The sequence below is a fragment of the Urocitellus parryii genome, chromosome 1 (assembly GCF_045843805.1).
Source record: "Urocitellus parryii isolate mUroPar1 chromosome 1, mUroPar1.hap1, whole genome shotgun sequence".
In the NCBI taxonomy this organism is placed as follows: domain Eukaryota; kingdom Metazoa; phylum Chordata; class Mammalia; order Rodentia; family Sciuridae; genus Urocitellus; species Urocitellus parryii.
Window position 1 is genome coordinate 106,119,105 of NC_135531.1, and position 21,884 is coordinate 106,140,988.

The 21,884-nt window shown below is 37.9% G+C and overlaps 1 protein-coding gene across 2 annotated transcripts in view; it reads right to left on the reverse strand.

Moving 5' to 3' along the window:
• The window catches only part of Adamts19 (ADAM metallopeptidase with thrombospondin type 1 motif 19), a 264,305-nt gene extending 251,916 nt beyond the window's left edge, over positions 1-12,389 (reverse strand). For both annotated transcript variants that reach the window (XM_026408507.2, XM_026408506.2), the window contains exons 1-2: positions 12,242-12,389; positions 10,978-11,648 (exon numbers count right to left, since the gene is read on the reverse strand). In XM_026408507.2, coding sequence (XP_026264292.2) covers positions 10,978-11,648; positions 12,242-12,314 — 744 coding nt within the window. In that variant the 5' untranslated portion in view covers positions 12,315-12,389. The remainder of the gene's footprint in view (positions 1-10,977; positions 11,649-12,241) is intronic.
• Between the last annotated feature and the right edge of the window lie 9,495 nt (positions 12,390-21,884).

A 21,884-nucleotide genomic window follows, 5' to 3' on the forward strand; every position in this document is an offset into this window, starting at 1 on the left:
AAAGATAATATATCAATAGCTATGATTTGGCCCCTAACAAGGTACTCAATAGAGTTATTCACTAAGGAAACACAAATTAAAACCACAGTGAGATATGACTGCATACATACAATAATAAAAAAGAGACAACAATTAAGTATTGTGGAGGCTGTGGAGAACTTGAACTCTCATACATCACTGGTGGGAATACAAAAAGCTGCAGTGTTTTAGAAAACAGCTTGACAGTTTCTTAAAATACTAAACACAAATTTAACATATGACCATAATTCCACTCCTATATATCTACTCCAGAAGAACAGAAATATATATGTACACAAAGACCTGTATGCAAAGGTTTATACTAGCATTATTCATAATGGCCAAAACATGGAAGTAAGCCAAATGCCCATTAACTGATAAATGGATAAACAAAATGTGGTACATCCAGACAATGGACTAACATTGGTCAAGAAAAATAGAACACACTGCTGACACATGATACCACATGGATGAAACCCCAAAGCATAAGTGAATGAAGTCAGCTGAAACAAAAGACCAAATTTTGTGTGATTCCATTTGTATGAAATGTAACGGTTTTCTATGTGGCCAGAAAATGGAGTATTGGTTACTTGAGGCTAGGGGTGAAAACAGTGATGGCAAAGGGGTGTAATGGACTCTTTGAGTTGATAGAAAATATCCAAAAACTGAAATGTGCACAATTCCATAAGTGTACAACTTGAGCTATACACTTCAAATGGATGTTAAGACATGAAAATTGTAACTGAAAAAAAAGGATATTAGAAAAAAAAACACATTATCCTTTTCAAATTGTTACATTTTAAGTAATGATTTACTCTAGAAAAATTAATTTGACATATCCATGAATATATCTTACTAATGAGAAATAATTAGGCTGCATTTAGAAAAATTTCTATCTTAAGATATCAACATAATTTTTAGAACATTATTAAATGGAACCACCTATCTTAAAATTCACGTTGAACCACCAATGAAATTCCAATTGAAAATCTCTATAGAGGAATTATCTGTTAGTGAAAAAAATGGGGCACTAAATAATTTAACTTTAAAAAGATAATTATTTCCAAAATAAATTACTTTAACTTTATACTGAGCTAATTAGGTTTATACAGGATTTGTATTCTCATAACACGTTACTCAATTTCTATCTTGATGTTGTAAAATTTTGAAAGTCTGTTTATTTTGCAAGGACACATACAAGAGTCAGACAACACCATGAAGTCCCCAGACATACTTATTATATATAAGTTTCTCTGTTAATAATTTATTTGCTTATCTATAAGTTGAACAGACTAAAATATTTGCTGATAACATAATAATGTTAAAATAAAGGTACCTGGAACATTTTAGTTGCTATTATATAAATTCAAATCCAAGTTATCATGGAGATAAACCAAATGCACTAATTTGACTAGCTAATATAAAGGCATGCCTGTCTCCTTTCCTTAGCATGTTAATTCTTTTGATTGTTAATTCCAATGAGTTTTACAGGAATCTTAACATCCTGTCTTAGAATGCGAATCAGTAGACAAGACCTGTCATTTCCTTTCTGTTATTTGAGATGGTTCATTATTTAATTCTTATACATTTCCAACAACCTCTTAACCTGAGCACACTGCACTGACATTCTAGATAAGGTCCCATAAGAGCTTACAATCTTGCCTTCACAACTCATTTTCAAATATTTCTCTACAATGTGCCTCAGTCTTCATTTATTTACATCTGAACTTGATGTTACAGTAGGTTTTGTTAACATAAAGACATTTCATCCTTTGTTTCTGATAAATTTTAGTTTATTAAAATAACTATTGTGAAACAGCTGGAGTAAACCTCCTGCTATGTTACTCATAGAACTGTTGATGATGATTTGAAATAATTTAGCTCTATTTACTTCCAGATTTTAGAATGGAAAGCACAGTTTAACTCCCGTCTTGCTTTCCCTCTGAAGAGTAGATAAACAGTTATACTGGCTGTATTATCCCATTCTATTGCCACCCAACTAGTTCATATTTATAGTCTGTGGATGAATAATTTGAAATCTATGAAATTTCTTTCTAGCTCAATGACATATGAGTGGATTCTGGGGAGGATGTTAAAAGGTAAGATAGGAGGTATACAAGTGTACTATAACTAGAGCAGGGGGGGGGAGGAGAAAGGAGGGAGGGAGGGAGGAGGGTGGAAGGGGACATGGGGGAGGGGGAGCATCAAAAATTCATGCAAGATTGCAAGATCTATAGGTGTGTAGAGTCTGGAGGATGCAAAAATGCCCCTTAAAATCCTGAGTTCTGTAGTTTTCTGAACCACTGGAATGGCTGACCTCCCATTTTTAGCTTGCCTGAGAACTTCAGGAGATTCTTTTTAAATACATTCTTAGATTTGAGGTTCACTCTGGAATTCTGACTTTAATGGAAAATATCCAACTAATCTCTACCTCAGCAAACCCCTACCTCCCCTGCACCCTACTTCCATGTTTTTGACACAGGTGTCTACATAGCATAGTTTAACAAACAGGGCATCAAGCCTGTCCAAATGGTGCCAATGTAAGCACACTCTTCAAGTGGTCATTTATTTTAGGTACAGCCAGGCTGAGGCAACGGTACTAAAAACATTCCTGGGCAAACATCCTTATATTGGAACTCTGAATGTGCTTATGAAGAAAAACTATGTTTAGATATCTACAGACATCTCTTCTTTTCCTTCCACCCCCCATCCCTTCTCTCAGTGGAGAGCAATGGGAAAGCAGAATAATTTAATAGGGACAAAACTGGCCTTCATTCATCAGCTTCATTCCCTAATGATCTGAGTTAAAGGTTACATAGTTAATTTATTGCAGATATATGCATATTAATTAGAAAATAAAATTAAGTTTCACTTTCTGGAAAAGGCAAATACTAAACTATATAATACCCAAGGGTTTTCCCAACACCACCATTAAATAATTCTGTAAACTATCTGGGTAGCATTAGAATGGCTGCGATCCCATTTTCTCACTTGTCTCAGTCTAGGGTTTGGCATTGGAATAAAGATGAGATGGAGACAAGATGATGTGCTCACTATAGCTGCACCCTAAATGAACTCTGCATCAAATTATGGTCCTTGCATGGCTAAGGTAACCTTAAAATTTCTTTTCAGGAAATCTCCCAAATCATTTCAAGAGGGACTACTGGTTCTCCCATTGTTCCAAAATATCTCAGAAATTCTTCTCTAATTTAACTTTCCCATAGGAACCTGGAATTCCTCTAGTTACCCTTTACTTAGCAAATACAAAGACGTGAAATTATCTGGAATAAAAATGTAACTGAAATTAAGTGGAAACATTCAATTGAGCTCAACATCAATGTGCTTTATCAAAAAATATTTTCTGACTCCTACAAAGATTTTCTTATTTGAAAAGTATGCTTGTTTATGATTTAGCTAATAAACTTTAAATAAGTAAGCATATTATTTATATTAAATAAATAAAACTTATTTTTGTAAATTGGACAAGCAACTGATTGATAGATAACTAGATGATTTATTAACTTTTAATGCAGAAAGGAGCTTATTCAGAATACATGGCTATTCTGTTTATCAGAATACACTATATAACTTCCCTAAGTAAGACAGGAGTATGCTCATGAGGTTCCACTTTCATTACAGAAGCTTCCCCTCTGTGTCACTCTAAATATGCCATTCTAAAAGTTGATCTGGAAAACTATGAAATGTCTTAAAGATATACTCACTGAAAGACCAGTTATTTCATAAATAGCCATTGAACATTTACTAAAAGAACTATGATGAACACAGAAGGCAAGAACAATAGTTTGAAACATAAATACCTTAAAGCAAGTAATTATATCTCTTTTTGTTCTCTGGGCTCCAGCACAATATATAGATGTAATTAGTTTACTACTGATGATGCTCTAAATGCTGCAATAAATAGCTTATACATAAATCTTTTTCATATATATATATATATATATATATATATATTCCTCTAAAGTTGATTTTTACAAGTAGAACTGCTAAACAGACCAATACGTACATTTAAATTTTCAATAGAGACTATAAAAGAGTCCCAATTTGCTTTCTGTTAACATGTAAGATTAAGTGTTCTCCAAGTATGTCCACTAGATATTCTCAATCTGCATAATTTGTGCCAATCTAATGAACCAAAAATTATGTTTGAGAAAATGTGCTTTCTTTAGCTTACTAATAATCTGGGGAAAAATGTAAAAATACATTTAAAATTTCCATTTACTTTTCATCATAAGCACTAAAAAGTTAATAGTGTTTATCACTGAATGGTAAGATTATAGATGACATATATTTTGCAATTTTTCTATGTTCAGCATGCATTACTTTGTAGTTGATGTTTATCTTTTAAAATACTAATGTATAAAGAGTGCTGGAATTTAAAATGAAGATAAGCAAAAATCTAATAAAAAATGAGTAAATGACAGGAAGACAAAGTCTGCAAATGTTATTATGGTTTCCATCTGGAAAGTCCCCCAAGTATGTTGAAGGCATGTCTCCAGTGCAACGATGTTCAGAGGTGGGGCTTTGGTGAAGTGCTTGGATCATGAAGGCTCTAACCTCATCAGTGAATTCTTCCATTGATAGGTTTATAATTTTGTGACATTATTGGGAGGCAGTGGACACTGTAGGAGATGAGGCCTAGATGAAAGAAGTGGGTTACTAGGGCATGACCTGGAAAGGTTTACCTTGTCCCTGGTCATCTTCCTTGTGACTCCCATGTGTGATCACTCTACCTCCCCGCCCGCCCTCTCTCTCTCTCTCTCCTCTCTCTCTCTCTCTCTCTATTCCCACTAACTGCCATGAAACAAATAGCTTTCCTCTCATGCTCTTTCACCATGTTTTGGCCTTGCCACAGGTCTAAAAGCAACAGAGTCAGTTGACCACGAACTGAAACTCCTGAAAGAATGAGCCAAACTAAATCCTTTCTCCTTTAAGTTGTTTTTCTCAGGCATTTGGTCACAGTGTCTAAAAAGCTGATTAATACAACAAGAAAGGAAATGAGAATAAAAAGCACAAGAAATAAGAAGACATTCAACCTCACCAGTAACAACCAAACAAAATGTAAATTAAAGTTACCCTCAGATAACATTTGGCCTATTAGATTTGATAAAGATCAACCTTTTTAATAACACTAACACTAGACATCACAAAAAGATTCACTCTTATAATCTGCTGAAGTGAGAGCATAAAGTGGCACCAGACCCCATGGCATGAAATCAGGCAGTACCAATACACATACTGTTTGATAAAAATTACAAAGGTAAGGTGCCATGTCTATAAAGAATTTTATTTATTTAGCAGTGTTCATAATAGGAGAATATTAGAATTAAATGTTCATTAACACCAAATAAATTAAGTAAATTATGACACATGCTGAGATTGGATAAAACAGTACTACTGGAAGAGGGGAACATCTTCATGCATTTGTGATCTAAGGGGATGTGTGTGTATGTGTGTCTATATGTGCATTAACAGTGTGAAATTTTTTAAAGCTATGAATTTATATATGCATATTTGTTAAGGCATTAACTACCTCTGGATCAACATGCTAGAATTGGACAAACCTGGTTATTCTTAGAACACAACACTGAGTAATTAATGATGAACAGGTGTTGAAAGAGACTACTCGTTGCATCCATTTTTAGAGGTTTATGTATGATAAACTTGGAGTCCTTAAAATTTTGAAAATAATTTCATTTTGGCCTCAGGATTGAATGGTAGCCAAGTTCCATCCAGGATTGAAAATCACTTGTTTGAACTCTGGAGATAGTTGATGCTCCAGTTATCCAGTTAACTCGATCCTCAAAAGTCAACCAACATTATAGGTAATCTCTCCTTATTAAGCTGATAGGGTTCTCTCTTTGTCTTTGATTTCCTATTATTCTGCCACAGTTTCAAAATCTGGATCTCTATTTGCAACATGCTGAGTTTGGAAACTGATCAATCATTCTGAAGGCTTATATCTCATCTCTGACAAATCGATGCTGTTACCAAAAAAAAAGTATCAATCTCTACCTAACCCATATTGGATGTATCAACTAATTCAACTCAAATCATTGAATTAAATACTCTACACTCTACCTGAAAAATAAGTCAATGAAGCCTGCAGCATGTCAAACACTCATGAGTAGCAGTCTCTTCCCTGGTCTTATTGCATGCATTATTCCTACCACTGGGCCTGAATATTTACCAATACTCAGCTATATTCGTTTGAGTGTATCAAGGCACAACATTTTGTAATTACATAATCAAACACTAAATTCTAAAGCAAGTAAAATAGGAGTGCAAAATACATCTTTGTTTCTATGAAAATTTGGGGAAAATAAGAAAAAGTTGTGAAAAATTGCTGTAATTTTATTTGAGACTAGGCACCAAGAAACAACTGGAAAATCTTCAAAATTCAATATTCTATACATAAACTGCTTTGCATTTTTCTAAAATTTTTCATGTCAAGTACAGAGACCCATACTGGAAATTGGTTTTAGCATACACTGAGTAAGGCTCACCTGGAACATCATCTATCTAACTTGGCCTCATATCCTAAACTTCGTCAATCTAGAAGGTATACTACTACATGCATTTAAAAATTTTACCTTTACCTGATTTTTCAAAAAGCATTAACTATTAGAGAAATTTTGGATCTTGACCTATAAATCATAGATCACCAATGTTCTTTCACACTTTGTATCCATTTGCCCTTTGTCTTATGTTCTGAATTAATTTCTGGATTTGATCTTCTAGGTCACAAATTTACCTATCAGTTCATCTATAAAACTTTAATTCTAATATTCATGCAATTTTAATTTCCTTGTATCAAAACATTTTTGTGGATAGCAATTTGTTAGGTTTTAAATTTTTTCCATGAATATATATTGTTCTTCCTCTTCTGAGCACTACTGTCTTGTTACAGCATTTTATTTAGCCTATTAATTTTGTTGTCTCATGTAATAATTAACCAGTTTTTGCTGACTATCTTTTATATGATTTATATTCTTAAAAGTGTTCTTGGCTGTTAGCTCATCCATTTTTTTATCAATTGTTTATTTATTTATTTTGGCTTCTCTCTCACCTATCTGTTGTGTCTCATTCAGATTACTCAACTTCACTCTAGTTATTTAGAATCAGATAGGACCATTCATTGAGACATCATTCAAGGAGACAATAGCTCATTCTTTAAGAATGGAGACTCTATACACCCTGGGTGTCACCAATATGACCATGAAAGCCCTGCCTCTATTCTCTCTTCTTTTGCCTACAGACACATACATGTGGCTTTCAATAACTACTTGGCATAATTGGATGTCAGAAAAGGCAAATTCCACTGTGGCTATGTGGTTCCATTCTGCTTCTGCATTCTCTTTCCTTGAATGTACAGCAGCATTTTGGCACAGCTCCCGTCACACACAGATGTTTTCTTATGTCTGTATGCTTTGTGTTAATCCCACCAAACTCTTTTCAGTTTTTCAGGAGATATTCAAAATGTCTGATGTATTCATGGCATTCTCTTATAGTAGTGTTTTAGATTTGTCCAGAATATTTTTCTATCATTTCTAAAACATGGCTTGAATGAAGACCATACATGTATGCAGTCAGTCATTTTCACCTTTTCATTTAGATGTGAATTTCATTTGTTCTCCTTGTTATTTACTTGTCTTCCCCCATCCCTGCCCTGACACCTGCCTTCAAATTGGTTTTTGCCATAGTGACGTCCAAAGCGGAGGTCCTAAAATATTAAATTCTTCAAAACATGCCACAGCATAGAGTACTTTGATTCAGGTAAAAGGGTAAATTGCAGCCTGGCATGGTGACACACACCTGTAATCTCACCAATTTAGGAAGCTGAGGCAGGACGATCAAAAGTTCAAAGCCAGCCTCAGGAACTTAGCAAGGCCCTAAACAACTTAGCAAGATCTTGTCTCAAAATAAAAAATATTAAATAAATAAAAAGTTCTGGGTATGTGGCTCAGTGGTTAAGTGTCCCTGGGTTAAATCCTGAAGAAGGAAGGAAGGAAGGAAGGAAGGAAGGAAGGAAGGAAGGAAGGAAGGAAGGAAGGAAGGAAGGAAGGAAGGAAAGAAAGGAGGGAGCGAAGGAGGAAGGAAGGAAAGACAGGCAGATAGATAAATTGCAAAAGGAAAAAAGGAAGAGACAGAAAAAAAACTGAATTTATACAAGTCTCCAGATTCTGTTTAATCAAACTAATCAAAATAATTGCCAAAGTATAAAATTCTAAATTTAAGCAAATAATGTGGTAATAGATGTAGTAGTCACTTCTTATCATACTCAATAAATAATCTATGCATTCAGTCATAGGCAAAGTAGGTGTTGATATATTTTGCTTTGGCCCAGAACTTGTGTGTGTGTGTGTGTGTGTGTGTGTGTTTAAGGTATTAAGTTAATTGTGAGCAAACATAATTATTTCACTGTTTCACAAAATTTGTTACATATATATTTTAACTTTTCACAAACTATCATTTAAAATGTAATAAAGTACTTTATGCATTATATATTATTCTTCAGCAACTTAGTGCCTACTAAAAACTAGACACCTTACAATGTCTTGGAAATTAAAAAAAAAAAAAAGCAACGAGAGTACTGCCACATCACCGCCCTTACCATTCCTGTGTTTGCACATACTTCAGCCTATTGTATTTCCCTATTTGAATCTGTAACACACAGAGAGAAAGCCAATACTCTAGCAGATAAGACTTTTCAGGCCTGATACCACAGACATTTTAGCATCTTCTGGCCTATGCATGGGATATATAAACACTCCTCATCTGTGGGCCCCTAAAGACAGGGCATTCTAGATCCTAATATAGGCTCTAGGATACATTTAAACAATTAATTGGATTCTAACTCCACTGCTTCATTTTTTTTTAATTCAATCATCTAATTCTCACTTCTTTCTTATGGGAGAGGTAAAGAACTTATCAGTATCAGGAAGCAAGCCAATACCAGAGTCCAGATAACAAATCATGTTCTCTCTTTCCTAATCCACCAGCTTATAAGGGGCTGGCATGGCAGTCTGGAGTAACAAACCACCCTTCTTGGATATTTGCCTAACATTTTACTCAAAGTCTGACTGCTATACTGTAATGCTGGCAAAGTCAGTTTTCCTCAATAACAAAGATTTCCCAGTTCGGGACATACACACACACACACACACACACACACACACACACACACACACATATATATATATATATATATATATATATATATATATATATAAATGCCTAATAGGAAAAGTGAGCAAAAAGCCAACATGATAAACAGGGAGGTATGTCAAACTCCTATTCAGTCTGTGAAAAACCTACTCATAACTTTAGCACTGGTCCCTTAAGTATATAGAGAGGGCACATAGCTCATTTGGAAAATCTGACCAATAGTCCATGTTTCAACACAGTGAAATGCTTTATCCCCTATTGCTCTTACTACACCAGGAACTTCCTATATGTAATTATTTAATCCCTAGCCAAAATCTAGTGGACAATGAAATGCCCACAAAATGTTTTCCCCAGTGAAGTGTTCGAACATCAGTTCCACAGAAAACATTTGTAAATGCTTTTCATGTAATTTTTCCATGCCAAATTTTTTCACTTATACTAAAAAATTTCCATAGTTGAATACTCACCATTCTGTGAATCTAGTAAAATATGTACCTATCCAGCAATTTAATCAATTGACTATGGTACCTTAGAGGGACATGAATAAAAATTCTAGTTTTGTTTCATTTGGATTTTTAATCATCTTTTTACATTTCATGGCTTTAGTTGTGCTAATATTTTCAGCTTTTCATTGCTATTGGGTTTTTCTCCAAATGAGCAAGTTACTTTCAGATGTGTTCTTGTGGATTTCATCAATGGCCCAGTATGAACAGCAAAGTGAAGCCACAAATCACATGGGCATTTTTGATATTTTATGAGTTTTGCCTTAAACCAAAAGTAAAGGTCACAGTAGTGCGGGTTATACAACAACATATACTTATTGCCACTGACCTGTGGCTATAAAAGTGGTTCCAGTGGTAAATTTTATTTTATATATATTTTATTCCCTGAACTCCCCCCCACACACACACACATATACACATACACAAAATAAAGGCCAACTATGGAAGGCAATAATTATGCCAAACCCTGGGTTAAGACACAGGGAGAAAAAACAAACAATGTACATTAAAAGAGTAAGTGGCTTTGACACCTTAGTCCCTACAGCCTGTTAACAAAGCTCTCAACCTTGCTACTTTCCTATGTGAATTGAAGAAAGAAAAATTGGAGGTATTGTCCAGTAAAATGTAAACCTTAGATGAGAAAATGGTTGGTCATAGACCCATAACCCTTTGACTACTGATTGGAGTCCACTGTCATTCATTAGACAACAGTGTCAGGCTTTCAGCTGACTGACTCTGTCTAACAGAAACTGTGAACAGGTGTCTAGTATGGTTGTAGATGTATTTAAATTGTAGACTTGCTGTTCTGACAACTCTGAAGTAAGGCATTAAAAAAGTAAGACAATAGATGAGGAGCTGAGGGTGGGGAGCAAACGCGAAAGAGCGTTAGCAGTGAACAGATTGGTTGATTTCAATCTGCTAAAAAACATCTCATGGTGGGCTTAATTTAGAAACTCGGGAGAAAGAAAGAAGTTGAACACCTGCAAAAAGTAACAAGGAGGCAGAATTTAATATAGTACTCAAAATAAATTGTATAACCATCTAGAAGGAGGCCATTTATATATCCAATAGACTTCTGATTCACTGGTCTACCCTGAAGATGTTCCATTGGAAGCAAAGGATGCAGACACCTGCATGGTGCTGTGTAAGGCAAAATTCATGAGGAATACATTGAAAACGAGGAGGAGGTGCATGCAAATCAGCTTGTTGTATGGAAGGAAAGCAAAGAGGTAGCAGGGAAGGTGGAGAGCTGGGGAGTAAAGGCGCTTACCAGACCACCTCCACAGGTGCTAAAAGAGGCCAGCGAGCCTGGGTGCCGCAGCACCGCCCCGGTGTAAAAGCAGGAGGCATCGGGAGGGGCAGGAGGGCGCGGAGCGGCTGCCCCCGTGGGGCCCGGGCCTGGACTTGGCCGCTGTTCCACAGCGAAGCGCGGAGCCAAGAAGCGTCCATCTCTCCGAAGCAGCAGGTACAGGTCCCGGGAGAAGGCCGGGATCCTCAGCAACACCTCATCGCTGTCTTGTTCGGCTTGCTGGGCTCGAGGAGGGGACGGAGACTGGGACGGGGACGGCCGCGGCTGTGGGACCTGCGGCGGCTGCCACGAGGCCGGGACTCCCGAGGACAGGGCGGCAGCACCGTTGGATCCCCGTGGCAGCTCCTGTGATTCCAGCTCCTCGTCCTCCTCACCTCCTGGCGACAAGGGAGGTCGGAACTGGGACTCGGACTGACCCTCCGAGGGCTCTACCAGTGGAGCGGGGGCCACGGAGCGCACCTCCCGTGAGCTGCCGGCAGCCTGCCCCCGGGCGCCTCCGCCGCCCCCTACGCCGCGCAACCAGCTTGGGTCCGCGCTGCCCCCGCTGCCGCCCGCTGCATCCACCGGCTCTGGGCGCCAGAGTGCAGGAAATACGACTTCCCACTCCTCGCGGTCAGGGGCGAACTGCAGTCCTGCAGGCAGGGCAGACAGAAGTACCGGACTTAAAGTGCGGCGGTTCCGTAGCACAAGCATTCCCAGACTCACTATCTGTACTGATACAAGGCGCTCACTTGAAAAGAATGGAGACCACCCGTCTAGCTCTGAAATGCTCGCAAACCCCGATGCTTTGCAATCAGATTACAGACCCCAGCATTTTCAGAATGAAAGTACGATGATGCAGGGGTGAAAGAGGGAGTGGGCCAGCAAAGTTTGATGACCGCTATTGATGAAAATCAGTGCAAAGAATCCAGCACAATTTAAGTGATTTCTAAAGTATATGTCAGAGCATACTTCTCAATTTTTCTCCAGGCGTTGTAAATGTACAATTGCAAACATTACTACTCTAGAGGGTACTGCTCATTTCACAGATGGTTAAAGTGAGGTTGGGAGAAGTGCGCTTCGCTTCCGAGTTTGACCCCTCATAGGCATCAGCACGCTTATTTTTATTGCTACCCATTGAGCTCTGCTCACCGTGCACCAGTTGCACCAACTCTGCCCTCCCGTGTTTTCTTGATCTCCACTGGGGAAGTTGGAAAGGAAGCTGGAAACTCAAGGAAGACCTTACCTGAAACCATCTCATTCGATAGGAACCCCAGATGGTAAAGGAGGAAGCAGCAACAGATGTGAGTCAGGCGCATCTCGTGGCTTTTCCTCTACCGCGCGAGCGCGGCCGCAGCTTCTCGCCCCGCGCGCGCCTCCTGCGCGATCCACCGCGGGCGCAGACGCCTCCCCGGAGCTCTAGGAGGCCAGGCGGCGAATTTGCCCAGGCCCTTTGTCTGCCGGGGGTGGGGGGTGGGGGGGCAGGCTGTGTGACTCCCGGAGGCCGCCAGAGCACGGGCGGGGGTGGGGTGGGGGAGGAGCGGGGGAGGCAGCGCCGCGGCCCCGCAGCGCCCCGGCTCCCTGGCGAATTAGGTGATGAGTCTAGTTTCTGTGTTCTGAACGCTGCAGGGATTTCCAAGGCCGAGCGGGCTACAGCCAGAGTCCTACAGGACCTACGCACAGTCGGCCAAGAGCCGAGAGGCGCAGGGCGTGCTGTGCTGCCTCAGGGACATGAGGAGGACTGCCCGTGCGGGCAGGAGCGCTGTGTTGTCCGAGCCGAGGCTCTCGGCTCGCACCCTCGCCGAACCGGAGGAGGATGGTGCCCCAGTCTCAGCAACTTGGTGTGCCAAGCTCCACACACTCCTGGGAACGCCAGGCTTAAGGCTCTACCCCGCACCCGCGCGGGAAAGAATGAATGAGGAGTAAAGTGAGAAAGACACGATTCGCAAAGTGGTGTGTAGAGGAGAAAAATATCTAGCAGATCGGACAGCAATAGAGGATCCAGGGGTGCCCGTCCGGCGTGACGTTGCGGGACAAAGGTCCCAGAACACCGCACACGTGCTCAAACTCCGGGTTGGGGTACCTTGGGGACCCAAATTCCCTCTCCTGACTTCTGATTGGCCATTCCAGAAGGCCCGATTTGCATCTCCACCTTCTGCTCTTACCCGCCTCCACAGAGGAGGCGTGTGCAGGTAGCAAAGCTTTCTTTTACCACCCTTTACTCAAGCTCCTCCTTTTGTCCATTTCTACCCCCAGTTGCACAACACACAATGCAAAACTTACTGCAGACCTGAGCACAGAGCTCAAATGGCTTTGATTTGTCTTCCCACCTTTGTCTCTTGTAATTTGTTAGATAATGTAATTTGTAAAGGAGTGTGCTTCAAAGGTTCCCAGGACAGTCAATACCCTGACTACCCTTACATCCTGACATTTCAGAGCCCTTTATCCCAATCCCACCTATCTTCTGCTCCTCTTTCATCAGTGCTCCTGTCCTGCCCACCATCCTTCTCTCTCTTTCCTAACCCACACGTAGTCCTTCCTAATAGGAGTAAGACTAAGGAAATCAATTTTAAATATTATGTTCTAAAGATCCCAGGCCAGGTGAGATTGTTTTCCTTGTGGTACTTTATTTTGTGCACAATAATATGTTTTTGTCCTCTTTGACGATAATTCAACCCCAAATATTCCTCTTCCTTTTTTACAGTTCCATACCTCTCAGCTACATCAAACCGTTTACTTCAGACTCAAGAATGATTGATCTAACCTGTCATTTGAATCCACTGCACTAGGTCAGACACCTAGAAATGAGAGTTAATGCAAATCTTTTTTTTTTTTTTTTAAATTCCAGCACAGAGTTTGGTTCCCCACATTCTTTGTTGTTTTACCTACAGTTCCTGGTGTCAAAGGTGACTACTATGCCTTTAAGGGAGGCAGATGATCTTATTTCAAAGGAAAGCCATTGTTTGAATAAGCTGGGTCCTAGAATACTTTCTTTGAGTTGTCCAGAGTTTAAAAACAAACACAAAGGAACTCTAGGTGAGTTTGTCAAGATGGTTCTGTCTTCAGTACTTGCCTTGTTAAATCTGTAAACCTGGAATAACTGGAGTGTAGGTTTCCAGATGCTAAAGAAATACCTGGGTCACTTAGGACCCTACATACTTCTTCATGGACTCAATTGTACAGACTTAACCGTAAACAAAAATCAGAGGCAGTTCATTATAAAGAAGTATAACAAAATCTTAAAATCAAGAGCTAGTCTCAATAAAACACCTGCACACCTGCACCAGAATATGTCTTAAATAAGGTGTTTCTCACATATATTTTAACAACCACCAAATAGGAGTAAAGCTGGAGAAGAAATGCATGTTAATTTGTATATGTTGGCATAAATTTGTGTTTTTTAAAAACTAAATGAGATGCACAATTAAGATAAATATACTTAAAATCACAAGTTTCCAATGTTAAGTTCCCATCCTTCTTTTTTGTTGTTGTTTTTATTTTTTCCCCTAATAATGCATAATCCCTACCGGTCCTTCATGGTAGAGGTTAATCATTTCAGAAGGGTTTGCCTGATTCTCTGTTATTCACTCTTCCTTTTGTTAGAAATACTCTTATAATTTATTTTTTTATTTCAAAGACTTTTATATTCCATTTGAGTTGAAATGATCTGTGTACTATTTCTCTCACTAGACTATCAAAATTTTGAAAGTTAGAGTGATTTTTTTACATAATTTTTTTCATAGACTATCACTCTGCATAATTCACTAATTATGTGTAGAAATTCTCAGGAAATTCTCCAAGATACTTTAGAAAGTGATAGAAATTTGTTTTCTTTATGGTATTTTACTCCAATTACAATCTCTCAAACCAGAGGTACAGCAGTAACACTGCACCTATCAGCCACATAATTTATCTGGCTAACAGAATAAGCCTATGAGATACATGACATGTAGAAAAGATCTGTGCCCTTAACTAGAGGAGACTTAGATGTACAAATAAGGCATTGGTTACAATAGTTTTAAGTATGTATGTATGTGAGGGAATGAACTAAACCTGATTCAGTGGTAAGTAGATTATGTGTGGTCAAATGGGGGAGGAAAGGCAGAACTGTGTTGTATGTGTGCCTTACCAATCTTGGAGCGGAAGAAAAAAAAAATTCAGCTGAGGGGGAAAAAAAAATGTGCTGGTTGAGAAGAAACAGGTCACTACATATGTCACCAGATGGTAGCTAGCATCAACTAAGCACTGCTTTTGTGTTTTCAGAGCAAGGACAGAAGGAGAAGTGGTGAATGACGAAGCATCAGAGTAAGTGGAACCAACTGTTCTTATGCACAAGGTGTTCACATGTTGGATTTCATAACCCAGTCTGTTCTACATTGAAAGTCAGCTTTGATGCCTCCAACCATTTCTTATTCTCTTCACTCATTGGCATTAAAACTCTTACAACCTAAAACTAATCTTAAAACCTTCCTCCCCCAAAAAATGTTTAAGAAAATAAGTTTAAGAAAATACAAAGAACCCTTTCATTGAGTTACAAGAGGATATCAACTCTTGTTAAAATTCACATTTAAATTGAGATCAAGGCTTAAGCTAGTTCTGGCCATAATGGAATAACAGGGATCAGATTTTAACTTTTACCACATGCAATTAGAAAGCAGACAAAATGTGTAAAATACTATTCAGACATTGGGTAACAGTCATGCTAGAGTTGTGACCCATGAGAGAAGATAAGTAAATTAAATAATAAGTTTAATTTCCCCAGCTTACTACCCGGAGGAAGTTCCAGATCTCAGCATAAGGGAGGAAAAACCAGAGCCCTAAGAGCTGGCTGAGTTGAGAACACAGGGTGATGTACCTAGAATTTACAAAGCAGGATACCAAAGAGGAGGGTACTGCACAGTGTGTGTATCAGTTATCTATTGCTGAGTGAAAATCTTGGCAGTTTAAAACAATAGTTATCATCTCACATAGTTTCTGAGGGTCAGGAATCCAGGAGTGCCTAAGCTGAGTATTTCTGATTCAGGGTCTTCAATAAGGTTGTAGTCCAACACTGGCCAGGCATATAACTTCAGACAGCTTAACTGAAGGCAGAGGCTCTCCTCTCAGAATCTGCAGGAAGCTCAGAAATTTTCTACATGAACCTCTCCATAGGATCATTCACTATTTGTATTCCTCCAGAGCAGGTGATCTGAGAGAGAAAAGACCACCCAAGATTGAAACTATGGTCTTTGTATAATCTCAAAAGTGACATACCATCACTTCTGCCATCTTCTCTTTGTATAAAGGAACTTACTAGGTTCAGCTCACACTCAAAGAAGACATATTAAAGAATTTGTGGATATATTTTTTAAGTCATCACTGTTTGCCACCTGGTGATCCATAAATTATTTATATTCCCTCCAAACTTCCCAAAGCCTTCAAAAGTTTCATACTATTAAAACATCAGCTCAAAGTCTAGAATCTCACAATCAAAATCACTTTCAAGTTTACATGAAAGTCCTTATTTTGCTTTATTTAGTAGAGCTTCATGAGTTTAGGTCTTCTCCTGTAGACTTGATAAAATAAAGGAACAATTTATTCACCTCCCGTATATCCAACAGAGATGCAGTGGGGAGAGAGGGCATGGGACAACTGCTATAGATGTCTCTGTTCAGAAGGGAGGAAAGGAGACACACAGGAGTCACATGGTTGTGATTCTATGAATCTGGGCAGGATAAAATTTTATAAAAATGTGTTCTCACATACATATTGATGAAATCCACGTTGCATCTGAAATTTACTTAATAATATGGTGTCATGTTAATTTCCTAGTTTTGATAATGTATTATGGTTACATAAAATGTTATCATTGATAGAAACTGGATAATGAACACATGGGAAATATCTGCATTAATATGCAAATTTTTAGTCCAAAATTATTTCAGAATAAAACCTAAAGTAAAGCTTCTTTAAGATGCATTAGTCATTCACTGTTACTCTTCTTCATATTCACTGCCCAGTTAAGAAGTCATTCTCTTGGTTTAGGTTTTTGCTACAACAGTACTTACTTTAGGGCATCACAATCTGTCGGAGTTACCTATTGCTACATAAAAATTTACTCCAAAATGTATCTCTTGAAGAAAAAAAAAACAGACATCATATTTTCTTTTCATGCAAGGAATCCAACAAGAGCTTATTTGGGTAGTTCTCATTCAAGATTTCTCATAAATATGCAATTAAACTAATTGTCCAGAGCTACAGGCTATAGCCACTGAAGAAAATAAGATTAAAGTTCTCACTTCCCCCAAAGCAGGTTTCCAAGAGGCAGCAAGAGAGAGTGCCCAGGATGGGAACCACAGATTCTGATAACCTGGTGGCACAAGTGAAGTGCTATCACTTATGCCCTAATCCGTTCAGACATGGTTTGCTATGTCCAATTTATAATCCAGAGAAGTGAATTAAGTCCCACTATGTAATGAGAGGAACATTGAATAATTTGGGAACATATTCTTAAAACTCTGAGAGAGAAAGAGAATTCTAGATGTTATTGTCAGTGTTCTGGTTTGTACATGCATGTGAAGAAACTACCTGTGACCTGGAGAAAGGCAGAAAGCATTAGACCAAATAATAATTTGAATGCAGTGTGTGACCTACCAGCTAAAATGAAGAACATCATCACACATGGGATATTAGATGATGTTCTTTGAAAAGTATCTGCTAGAAGGGGGATTGAGTTAGCTTTATAATTGAAGCGGACACAGGGCAGTCTCAACAAGGCTTAAAAGTATGTCTCAAAAATTTTCATCTATTTCCAAGTAACTTAATTACCTAATAGAACTTTTTGCTTTATTTAAATAAATAATATATTTTTTTTAAAAAATGGTGCAATTTAAAGTTCTCATTCTCTGGCATCCAATAAAATGTTCCACACAAGCAAAAAGCTGTGTGTATATGCTGTAAATGTATAAGTAAAGGAGACCATAAGCCTGATGGGGAGTGATATAAAAATTACCCAATTTGAAATAAGATGAAAAATGTAATATTTCAAATGCAAAGCACACTGACTCGGATTATCAGTAGATTGAACGTGGCAAAATAAAAGATCTGGGAAGTCATCCTTGATTCATTCTTCTTTTTTTATTATTGGTTGTTCAAAACATTACAAAGCTCTTGACATATCATATTTCAGACATCATTCTTCTTTTTTTACCATTCACATCCTATCAGTTATCAAATCAGAGATTTTTTTTTCTTTTAGTCCTAAATTTGTTCACTTTCTCCAGGTCTTTTTAACACAGGAATCCTTTCTCACAGGAACCATTATACCACCCTACTAATCTGTCTACTGCTTCCACTTAGTCTCCACCACAGTCCAATCTTTATAGCTAGAATAGTCACTTAAAGTGAAAATAACCTGCGATTAAAGTTCTTCAATGGCTTTCTTGTGCTCTTCAGACACAAATCAAATTCCTTAACAAAACCTACAGGCACTGTTAGATCCAAGACTTTACACATCTTCAGTCTCATCACATTCTGCCCTTCCCTTCCGGACATCTCTGAATTCTGACAATGTACTATAACTTTTTCCTGACTCAGGACAATACATGCTATGCCCTGTTCCTGGAACATGTTGTTTCCCACTATGTAATGTATTAGCTTCCATATTGCCACTTGTTCCTTACATGGCTTTCTCCTTCCCTTCATGAAGCATCATCATGATTAGACTTTTCTGATCTGTGTCATTGTAGAACCTAGTGCTTCTACCAATATTCTGCATGGATCTAGCATTTATTTGTAATGTCAGTTCATTATCTGATTTTTCAAACTCTCCCATAATTCTATTCCCTAGGAATAATCACTGTTAGCATAGTGCCTTCCAGACTATTTTAAAACAAAAACATACTGACAAATGTTAGCATATTATTACATGACAGACAAAATTGAAATGTATAAATATACACAGTCTTGTCTCCCCTGAAATTTTCTCTCTTTCTTGCCCTCTCAGGGACATTCTGGGTGCCCCTGATCAACATCTGGATCAATAATTGTTTAATGGGATGAAAGTTGGTCTTTAAGATCCTTAGTGTCTAAAGAGTTATTTTCTTAGAATAAAATACATATGTGGGAAGGATGAAAGAAAACAGTGTTTGAAATCTGAATTTTGAGTTTCATTGAAATTTTGGATAAAGTGAGACAAAAATTATTTGGTGGCAACTTCCATGATATGATTAACAGACTTTGGGAAGACTGATAAATAAAATCATTACAAAGTTTTGTCTTGAGATTTTTTTCAGCATTTTAACTCTATCATTTACAAGTCATATTTCTAATCTTTTGGGAGATAGAAGGAGCTTGTGAAACTTGTGTTTAATTTCTGAATGTGACATAGGACATGTTTGGTTACATATAAACATCAAAAGAGGAACTGGTTCTACCAATATAGATATGAGATTTAAGATTCTATCCATAATATCAGAGACCAAGATTAAAATGTAAAACTGAGAATCTTCAGTCTTCACAAAAGTATATTATAATAAAGTTATATTTGCCTTCATAAACAAAATAAGACCATACTTTAGGCCTATTCACATACCACTTAGATCTTACACGTAAGAATTTTGCCACTGAAAGTTTTCTCATCATTCACACAAACCTCTGAGGCTCTAATTCCAAAATACTGGTCCAGGACCAAGAGCTGCCTACTTGGACTTTTTCATTGCATTATTTTGGGCAGCATTACACTGAGTACCAATGGTCATCACTATAATTATTATTACCTAAAGTCTAAAACCACTCTTCTATTACAAATCTTAGGCTTATTGCATTATGCAATCTACTATCCTCTCTCCAAGTTAGCAGTATGCTAGGGATGTTGACTAGGGATGGGAATATAATCATTAATGCAAAATGAAAATGGAATTTCAAGTCAATGATGTTATGGCATTTGTTTTATTGAGGTTTGATTGCCCATCATTTGACCTCCATTTCAGTGTAATGAAAATCTCCACAGCTGAGAATTGTGCTAAGCTGAGTGTATGGGGCAGCACTGAATTCCTCTAAAGTGGCCCAAAAGTACAGGTTTTCATTCTGTTATCCAGTAAGGTGCAACCTCATGACTAGGCCTAATTAGCAGAAAGTCCAGAGCCAGCAAATCCAAAACAAATAACACAAGGAAAAGGTAGCACTCTAGATTTCCTTTCAACAGTAATGTCCAAGGCTGTGGTGGTGATGGTGCCTATAGTTCATTCAGTACTCTGAGCCAACTGCACGAGTATACAAACTAGCTATTTCAATGGTAGGCCCTTGTCTATGATGATAGCTTCCTGTGGTTCTGCCTGTTTTCAGAGCTTGGTTTCCTAGCCTTTTTTCCAATTATTTGGGCTACACAATGACATCATCTCATTAAATGCTTTCCAGCTAAGAAAAAACAGAATTCAGTTCTGTGGCTACACACAAAACCATAATTTAAATTGGTATCAAAGAGAAGGTTCCTTTCAATAGCAGCTCAGAAAAATCTGAAGAGTTGTGCATAGTTGGGGTTGGCAGCAATGAACATTATGTTGGTATTTGTCAGTGGAAATCTGTCAGTACATGACACATAATGACAAAGATTTTCCTTAAAGTATTGTCTAGGGTCTTCTAAAATGAGATACAAACTGAAAACAGGATTTTCTGTAACCATATACTTGTTATATATAAAATTTAAGATGTGTGAGATGGTATGTTTTCTTCTAACAGTCCCACATAGAGCTAGTGACAGGCATAAATTCCCAAATTCCCACCACAAGGCAAGTAGTGAATTTCAGGGACTTTCATTCAATCTATAATTTCCTTGGTATGTTGAAGGAAAAAACCCAAAGGTCAGATGAGTGAATTGTCCCTCTAGAAGGCCTGAAAGTAACTGTTTTCTCCAAAGGCTTTGAGAAACAAATTGATAAGAGAAGAATCATCATATTTAAAAATACACTGGTAGCTATTCTTCAAGACTGCAAATGCTGATATAGGATGCTACTGAGGGTATCCCTAAATCCAATAGGGTAATTAGGATCCTGGACTTCAGAGCAGCCCTTAACCTCAGAAGTAAAGTAGACTCTGGTTACTGGGAAGATAACCTAAATGAATTTTTTCACAGAGATTTTGGCAATTACTAATGTATCACAGGAGTGTTAGGAGTGAAACTGATAGGTAGCTTACTAGATCCTACTTTATCTGACTTTTAAAAACAGGAAAACAAAATAACATGTAAGCAAATAAAAATATCCTTTTGTTTTGATGATACATTGTATCGGATGATGGTTGCTTTCTTAACAAATTCCCAGACTGAGTTCTGTAGTTGGTTCACAGTGACTTAAATGAAAGAAAGTCTACACACTCTGAAAGGATGGTGAAAACATAATACACACGTGAATCTCCCTCCTAGCCTGTCTGAAAAGATGCTGTAATTATTTACTAAGGTCATTTTTGCTTTGGGGAGTAGAATACGCTCAGTTCTTTTGGGCAACTCTGAGCAAACACCAATGCATCTGGGCCCAATATTCATGTTGGGGTTGGGATTTCCAAAAGTTAGAAATATATTTTGATCCAAGTCTCCTTATGATAGATCCAGTGAAATCCTGAATCTGCTCTGTATTCATAAAAAGAAATATAATCTTTTATATATATATAGTGGCTGAAGCAATATACATATATTCTCCATGCTCATTAGGCCATGATAATGAACAATCTAAAATGGCTCAAACACAATAGAAATTTATTCCACAGGTGCGTAATAGTTGAGACAGGTGTCCCTTATAGTTTACTACCCAGGCTTGTTCCTCTTTGGAGCTCCTCATCTCCTATAACCTTCCTGTATCCAGTCTGTGGAAGGGGTAAGCACATGAAGAGGCAGGCATGTTTCCAAAATACCTTTA